We start from the raw sequence: 8,770 nt of genomic DNA, 5'->3' as shown, positions 1-8,770 counted from the left end.
GTGTAAGACAATTCAGGGTATTTAAAGGGACAGTTAGTTTTTGATTCAGATTCAAACTTTAAGTTGATTGAATTAAAGTGTTATCCTTGACGTTGTTTATGCTACAAACATAAAATAAATGTAATCTTGATCAAAGTATACTGCCAATTTACATATTAAAAACAAAAATAAAGTTTGTTATTTTTTTTGACAAGATCCAATGATAAGGTTAAAACATGTCATAAAACGACAATTATTCGATAAGTTAAATTGTTTTTAGAAATCTATAGATAAGTAAATAGTCGTAAAACACATCTGCTGTACTAATTATAAATTGACTCAACAAATGTGTTAGTATTGTATTTAATGTATGGAACAATTATAATATAATATAATAACTTATTTAATTGTCATGTCTATGTTTACTGAGTTTGATTATTAAATCAGTTCTTGTAATGTAGGTGGGAACAATGTTCGAGATACGACAGTGTATATATATATATATATATATATATAAGTTTTATGGTATGTTCAGTGCATTCAATATACCACGCTACAAATAATGTCGCATATCTGTTTCGCAGTGCAGTTATTGTGGGTAAAATGCGATTATTTTGAAATAAGTCCTGTCATAAACAGCATGGTGTACCGATAGTGTTAACATTATCGAAGGCGTAATGATGGGCGAAGATTAGTTATTGAAATTCTTTCCAATGAAATGCATTTTCTTAAATAATAAATACAAATAAAGAAATGTGATGAGCAAAACAAATCATATTTAAACACCACCCCAGCTATGGATTTATTTGTAAAAGCCTAGGTCTAAAATCAATAATGATTGTTTTGATATGGGTTATAAACAACGTTCGGTTTAAAAAAAAGTAGTATGAGTAACTACAACTATAAAAGCTAGTCACTGCAGTCAATTTCAACTTCATCTAGTTCTTCAAGAAACTGGTCAATGTTGGTGTTTTTCGTTGTTGTATCGGTTTGTGGATGCTTCTTACTTTTCATGGACGTTCCAAACTCCTTCAACCACTGCGCGTGTTTCTTGATGAGACCTTTTGGTTTTCCACTGAACTTGATAATTCGAGATATTTCTATGTCGGACTTAGCGTCTATCATCATTATAGATCGGATCCGAATGGTAACAAATATAATGAGCATCGCAATGAATACTACTACAATGGTAATTATTACGTCTACAACCTGGATTTCTCGTTTCTCTTTCTTCATCTCATTGATTATCCAATCAGTTGTATTTGTAGAATTAAAGAATTCATAACTCGCTGTGGTTTGATGATCTTTCGACAAAGGACCTGTAGAAGAAATTGGTTTAAAACAATATTATTTGGTGGTTCACTAAGAATAAACATGATAAAATGAAAACAAAATATTCTATTTCTCATTCAAGTTTACTATAAAGTATTATATTTCCGCTGCTATAATTTAAACTGTTTAAAACTATATTTTTAGAAAAATATTGAACTAAAGTGCATGCTGTAAAGCTCTGTCTACACATCAAACTTTATGTGTCAAACTTTATGTGATGTGCCCATATATGAACATGATGATGTCATATAATTACCATATTTGGTGATATCACTACCATATTTGGGTATATCACATGTTTTTGTTAAACTAGTTTGGTAGTGTAAAATTTAATACAGACGCTTTGATCGTTTTGCAGCTCATACCGAAGCTATACTGGGATTGAGTGCAGGTGAAGCGTCACATATGCAAAAACGATAGTCGATGTGAAAAATGTTGATGACGTATTAGAAAGCTACAAACTTACAATACGACTGCACGCACTCGTCAACTTTCGATTCATTGCCTTTGCACAGGTTTGATTTAACTTCAAGCGACTCAATGTAAAGTTTACATTCTCTGGTTGCAACTTTGATACCTTTACCACAAGTCACCGAGCATGCCTGCCAGCTTCCCCATTCAGACCATTTGTAAGGAGTTTTCGTCGTAAACATTGGCTCTAAGAAGAAATAAGAAGCGTCAATTATCAAGAAATAATACGATCTGTCACTAATCTGCCATAGGGAGCTTTCGTTTTGTTGATTGTTGTCTAAACTAGAACTGTGTCGAGAGGATTCGAGTAAGGATGCACGTCCCAAATGTTTATGCATGCTTACAACTAGTCTCATCAAGACAAAGGTCGTCGCAAATACCTATTGTACGCTTTTGCAAACGTATTCATCATCTCTCCAGCTGCAGCTGCGTGGCTTAATGGATTCTTTGCAAAGATACTGAAAAACCTAACCGAGTTAGAAATGTAAGCATGCTGTCTTCATTAACGTCTTGTTCTTCTGAATTATGCCTAGTATCACAGAGAATATTTTCTATATTTTTAAATATAAATTCTACATTACAGGAAGGTCCTATAATTTAGGTAAATGTCGAGCTTTTATTTCGGAAGGAAGGAGAAGTGAATTTAGTTTTAAGTGGATTCGTTGTTGGTCCATATATACATCTATAAAATGAGACTTGCTATTATGAACTATGAAATGTTACCCGTTGTCAGCACGTCACTATGTGTCGCTAAACGATCGTCTGAACCTCCCATATTATAATCCAGTCGAGTTTTCATTGTATCGAATGTGTTGTTACTAGCTACGTTTGCCAGTATCGGTGATGACACATCTGATAACCCGGAACTCTGTGTAGTTTTCGAGGCTGTTATTTTGTAAGGCAAGCTGTCGTTTTCTTCAGCATTTAGGTTATCGGACTGTAATTGCACTTCATTCGTGGTCACTGCTGTAAATTCTTTTATTGTCAGTTTTGTTTTTGTATGATCACTAACTTCTTTTGATCGACCATGTTTAGTAACATTTAAAACATTTGTTAAGGTATCAATTAGATTCCTTACTTTTTCTCCTGATGCGGCCATGCTAAAGTTTTTAGCCAAAAATAAATCAAGATCTAAATTGGCAACATGTCTATTTTTTGTTTTTGAAGAATTAATAATATTGAGAAAACTATTTAGTATCTCTGCGTTAGTCTGCATTGTATTCACTGTGTAATTCTCCAAAGGGTTCGTTTTAAATTGTTGAATAAGTGCCTGTCCATTTAGATTGACTGTTGGAGTTAGAACTTGACGATTTTCTCCCGGTGTTCTCAGTCTCTCCAGTGTGTCTGGTTTAGTTGCTTCCCAAGTTGATATTGGCGTGGATGTTTGATATTCTTTTAAAGAAAGTTCATCAAGATTTTTTCCTGGTGTTCTCAGTCTCTCCAGCGTGTCTGGTTTAGTTGATTCCGTAGTAGATATTGAGATAGATGTTCTATAGTCTTTTAAAAAAAGTTCATCAAGAATTTCTCCTAGTGTTCTCTGTCTCTTCAGCGTGTCTGGTTTAGTTGCTTCCGTAGTTGATATTGAGATAGATGTTTTATAGTCTTTTAAAGAAAGTTCATCAAGATGTTCTCCTGGTGTTCTCATTCTCTCCAGCGTGTCTGGTTTAGTTGCTTCCGTAGTAGATATTGAGATAGATGTTTGATAGTCTTTTAAAGAAAGTTCATCAACATTTTCTCCTGGTGTTCTCAGTCTTTCAAGCGTGTCAGGTTTAGTTGCTTTCGTAGTTGATATTGACGTAGATGTTTGATGTTCTTTTAAAGAAAGTTCATCAACATTTTCTCCTGGTGTTCTCAGTCTTTCAAGCGTGTCAGGTTTAGTTGCTTTCGTAGTTGATATTGACGTATATGTTTGATAGTCTTTTAAAGAAAGTTCTTCAACATTTTCTCCTGGTGTTCTCAGTCTCTCCAGTGTGTCAGGTTTAGTTGCTTTCGTAGTTGATATTGACGTAAATGTTTGATAGTCTTTTAAAGAAAGTTCATCAACATTTTCTCCTGGTGTTCTCAGTCTTTCAAGCGTGTCTGGTTTAATTGATTCCGTAGTAGATATTGAGATAGATGTTCTATAGTCTTTTAAAAAAAGTTCATCAAGAATTTCTTCTAATGTTCTCTGTCTCTCCAGCGTTTCTGGTTTAGTTGCTTCCGTAGTTGATATTGAGATAGATGTTTTATAGTCTTTTAAAGAAAGTTCATCAAGATGTTCTCCTGGTGTTCTCAGTCTCTCCAGCGTGTCTGGTTTAGTTGCTTTCGTAGTTGATATTGTCGTAGATGTTTGATAGTCTTTTAAAGAAAGTTCTTCAACATTTTCTCCTGGTGTTCTCAGTCTTTCAAGCGTGTCAGGTTTAGTTGCTTTCGTAGTTGATGATGACGTAGATGTTTGATAGTCTTTTAAAGAAAGTTCATCAACATTTTCTCCTGGTGTTCTCAGTCTTTTAAGCGTGTCAGGTTTAGTTGCTTTCGTAGTTGATATTGGCGTAGATGTTTGATGTTCTTTTAAAGAAAGTTCATCAAGATTTTCTCCTGGTGTTCTTAGTATATCAAGCGTGTCAGGTTTAGTTGCTTTCGTAGTTGATAATGACGTAGATGTTTGATAGTCTTTTAAAAAAAGTTCATAAAGATTTTCATAATCCGCTAGATCAAATGCATCGTTATTAACATTAGTCGTTATGTTATAAATAAGCGACATAATATCATCTCTTGATATGGAAATGTTAAAGTTTTTAGCAAAAAATATATCAAGACCTAATTTCGCAGATTCTTTATGTTTTAAATTTGAATTATGAATAAAGTTGTGTAATGTGTTACCGTCCACTGTGTTATTCTTCAAACGGCCCTTTTCATATTGGTCCGTAGTTAGCTCTGCCTTTGACATTACACCATTATAATCTTCTTCTGGCATTGTTCGTGTGTCGGATTTTGCTGCATTCGTAGGCGCAGTAAATGTTGACTTGGCTCGATGGTCTTGTGAATGATTGATGTCGAGTAAGCTCTCATCAGTTATCACCCGGTGTGCTTGCACAATATTCACCGTGTTGTTCTTCAAGATTTCTTTTTCAGATCGTTCCGTAGTTGTTCGAATGAATGGATTGTTATTTAATATGTCAACTTGTGCATTTTCTGATGATTCTGTCAGTCCCTTTGCGTCTGCTGGTTTTGTTGCTTCTGGTTTAAATTGTGACCTAGCTTTTGTTTGGTAGTCATTTAAATGAGAAACGTCTGCGATATTTCCAAGATTCTTTACATCGTGAGTAACATTTAAAACAGTCGTCATATTGCCAATTAGCCACATGATATCGTCTTTTGATACAGATATGTTAAAGATGTTAGCCAAAAATATGTCTAGATCTAATTTCACAAAATCTTCATTTGTGAAGTTTGAAGAGGGAAATATGTCAAGTAAATTCTTACCATTAGGTATCTTTGGATTAGGCTGCAAAGTATCCACTGTCTTATTTTCCAAAACTGGATGTTCCGTAGTTGTTTGTATGTTTGGATTTTCCTTTTGTGTATTTTCTTCTGATTTTGTCAGTACTTGTGTATATTTTGTCGCAACAGGAGTAAATGTTGTCTTAACTTGTATTTGATAATTTGGTAAATGAGAACCTTCTTTGACAGTATTATTACTTGTAAGATTCATTACATCGTTATTAAAATTTAAAACAGTCTTCATGTTATTAATTAGCCATCTAACATCCTTATCTGATGCGGATATGTTAAAGTTTTTCGCAAGAAATATGTCCAAATCTAATTTCACAAAATCTTCATTTTGAATGTTTGAAGAATACAACAAGTCAAGTAAACTTTTATCAATAGATGTCTTTGAGTGACTTTGCAAGGCATCCACTGCGTTATTTTCCAAAATGTGCTTGTTAGTATATCCTTCCCTAGTTGTCTGTATGCTTAGATTGTCTTTTGAGGTTTCAACTTGTGTATTTTCTGCTTCCTGTGCTGATTTTGTTAGGCCTACAGCCGGAGTAAATATTGACTTAACTTGTTTTTTATAGTCTTGTGGTTGTGAAACTTCTTTGAAAGTAGGCTTACTATTATTTGTAAGATTCATTGCATTTTCTAAGTCTTTAATATTTGAAAACACTTCAAACGTGTCAAAACTATCGTCAATGTCCTTAATCAGCCATTTCAGTCGATCGATTTCTCCTTTCGAGAACTTAACATTGCTTTGATAAAGAAATCTTAGAATATTCGTTAGCGATTCAATGTTTTGTAAATTTGTTGTTTCAGCTTCATCGTTTCTTGCAAAGTTATCCTTGTTTTTTAAAGATACTATTGTATGAACGATTTCGGCAATCAATTCAAAGTTATTTGTACGAAATTTTTCTTCGCTTACTGTAATTTTTTGTAACAATTCATTCAATAGATTTAGTTCTGCGTCTGTAATGTAAATGTAGTTCTTCGTAATTAAAGAATGCAATACTTCCGTTATAAGATTCACCGATGTACTACTTGTATTATTTGTTGATGGTGTATATGTAGGCCTATACACTTCATCTGTTTCACTTCGGTCTGCGTAATAACCATCAGTTGTTTGCATATTATTGGCGGCTGTTGACATATAGACGGGCACTGTTTCTGTTGTTAGGCGAAATGACGATGGTAGTGGCGTTACTCTTGTTTTAAAACTTGTACTTTTTCCAACATTGCTTAGATTTGCAACCAACAAGAGACTTTCTTCCATCTCTTTAACTTTGTAGTCATGATCAGCAACTGCAATGTTGTCAAGAACGTCATTAAAACTTTCTAATTCGTTATATTCGACTATGCTACTCAATTGTTCTTTTATTTTTTCCAATAAATCTAGTGTTTGCAGAGAAGATTTTCGATTTATTTTATCTTTTCCATTTAGGCCTAGGCCATACTCCAAGCTTCCTATTAAAATAAAATAATTGATAAACTAATTGATGAATTGAACGACTAAAAGCATAATGTTTACCATCCACAATGAATGTTATAAAAGATGTGATGAGGCCAAGATACTAATAATTACTGTAGGGCATATACACTGTGAACCACTTAGACCATGATGGAGATGACGTAGACTAAGCACACGGGCTAGATGCCTTTCTATTAGAAAGAATAAGCATACCTAGGCCTTGGGCGCTAGACCCTAGGTAGACCTAGCTAGGCCATAGCACATAAACAAAATAACAAACTTACCACCAACATAAGCAGATAAAAAGACATACAATATTAAACGGTAAACGTTCATATTTGCACGTGGACGGAGATGCCTAGCCTCTGAGGCCAACTAATAATAATTTTACTTATTTTAAACGACTTTCTTTTTAATAAACTCGTGTGACCTATTTTTTGTTTAAATTGCTTTTAAAACTTTGGCGATACCCTGAATTCTAAATTACGCGCAAAATTCTAAGCGCGCAATTCGTAGTGAAGTTAGACGCACTGATCCTTGACAGCATAATACACCTGTGATTTCTATAATCTATTCTTAACAACGACCCATTAAACTTTCTTATTGATTATATTCTGGTAATATCATATACGCCTCCTGTTAACTGATAATATCAGGGGGATTACAACCTATCTGATTAATTTACTATTGGTAATCCTTGGCCACATTGCCTAAAGACATACACTAAAAATAAAAAAAATAAAATACTGTTGACCCTTTGTGTTGCATTAGGCTTTACCATATAAAGACAACCTGCCTATATTTTTTATTAAGGGTCGTGAAGGGCAATTTATAGACGAGCGGTAGCGTAGCTTTCTCACGTATAATCTGTATCTAACCTGAGCTGGTTTCCGCCCACCCGCCGTCCGCTCAGCGGAAATAACATAGAATCTATATTTTTATTTTCTGCTTACAGCTTATCTATTCGTTTCGTTTCGTTTATTAAACAATTCTCTACACATACAAAAAAATACAAGATGTTACATAGTAAAAAGCATGTGTCGAAGGAAGCCTAGATAATTTTTTTGTTACAAACAAATAAACTTTAAGCCTAAACTCCCATGCAGTAACAAACAAAATAACACTGGTTGGGACAAATGAAAAACCATATATACCAATATGAAAAAACAAAAACAAAATTAATAAAAATAATAAAGTGAAAAGAGAAACCCCAAAAAGAAAAAAGCCAAACACCGGACAGACAAGGACTTAAATCAGTCGAGCTCATAAAAAGACATTAAAAAAACCATTAGTAAAGAAAGATTTACCAGCATTTTAATTATTTATGAATTATTCGTCATATGCAGTGATCAGTGCTTGTTTAAGATTTAGTTTGAAACTAGTAATTGATGGTGTGTTAACGAGAGAGAAAGGTAGTGAGTGCCATAATTTGGGACCACAGTATAGAATTGAGTGACGTCTCAGATTTGAAATAATTAATAAATAATAATAATATAATAATAAGCTTTGTTTAATCACGGATACTTAACTCAACTAAAAGTTGTTTTTCAGTAAGACCCTGCTCAAAGGAAAACACTAACAATAAAACATGTAAAAAGCAGATATCAAATCAAATAATAAAACAATTACAGAAGCAAAAAACAAAAGCAGATAATAAAACAATTACAATGAAATAAAATGAAACAAGGATACACTTACTAACTATAAAATTAAATAATACACTACATTTAAATAAAGCTACATGAAATTAGCAGTTAACAGTTTCTTAAAAAAGAGAGACAGAGTTCACATTTTTAATATCTTCATGTAGCTCATTCCAAACCTTGGCACCTCTATATGATAAGCTACGTTTTTTGTAGTTTGTTTTTGGTTTTGGTACTATTTGAGCATGATTACTCATGAAAAGGGCGCTATATAAATGTGGTATTATTATTATTATTATTAAATTTGGCTTAGTTCTAATATTATAGTAATTGTTTTTGATATTGAACTTATTTAATAAATATGGAGGTGCAAGGTTGTTAATCTTAAACATAACAATAG

General features: G+C 33.2%; 2 protein-coding genes across 2 annotated transcripts in view; both read right to left on the bottom strand.

The window, feature by feature from the left end:
* Positions 1-8,770, bottom strand: part of LOC144858840 (cilia- and flagella-associated protein 119-like) — a 91,941-nt gene that overhangs the window by 54,794 nt on the left and 28,377 nt on the right. The gene's annotated exons all lie outside the window — the stretch shown is intronic.
* LOC144858823 (uncharacterized) lies at positions 540-7,119 on the bottom strand. Its single transcript, XM_078714940.1, has 4 exons — positions 7,012-7,119; positions 5,248-6,723; positions 1,778-1,969; positions 540-1,298 (listed from the first exon to the last, which is right to left on the bottom strand). The coding sequence occupies exons 1-4, from the start codon at positions 7,061-7,063 to the stop codon at positions 889-891; spliced, it is 2,130 nt and encodes a 709-aa protein (XP_078571066.1). The 5' UTR covers positions 7,064-7,119; the 3' UTR covers positions 540-888.

The sequence above is a fragment of the Antedon bifida genome, chromosome 2 (genome assembly GCF_963402885.1).
Source record: "Antedon bifida chromosome 2, ecAntBifi1.1, whole genome shotgun sequence".
NCBI classification, from domain to species: Eukaryota; Metazoa; Echinodermata; class Crinoidea; order Comatulida; family Antedonidae; genus Antedon; species Antedon bifida.
Note: the sequence above shows the minus strand (reverse complement) of the source record. Positions and strands in the feature narration are given on the sequence as shown.

What these genes read in the sequence shown, in the direction of transcription:
- LOC144858823 (XM_078714940.1), bottom strand. Translation starts at nt 7,063, where the DNA reads ATGAACGTTTACCGTTTAATATTGTATGTCTTTTTATCTGCTTATGTT. An exon ending in TTTATCTGCTTATGTTGGTG is followed by an intron (nt 6,724 to 7,011) that starts GTAAGTTTGTTA and finishes TTATTTTAATAG; the next exon opens with GAAGCTTGGAGTATGGCCTA. An exon ending in TAATCCAAAGATACCTAATG is followed by an intron (nt 1,970 to 5,247) that starts GTAAGAATTTAC and finishes ATTTCTTCTTAG; the next exon opens with AGCCAATGTTTACGACGAAA.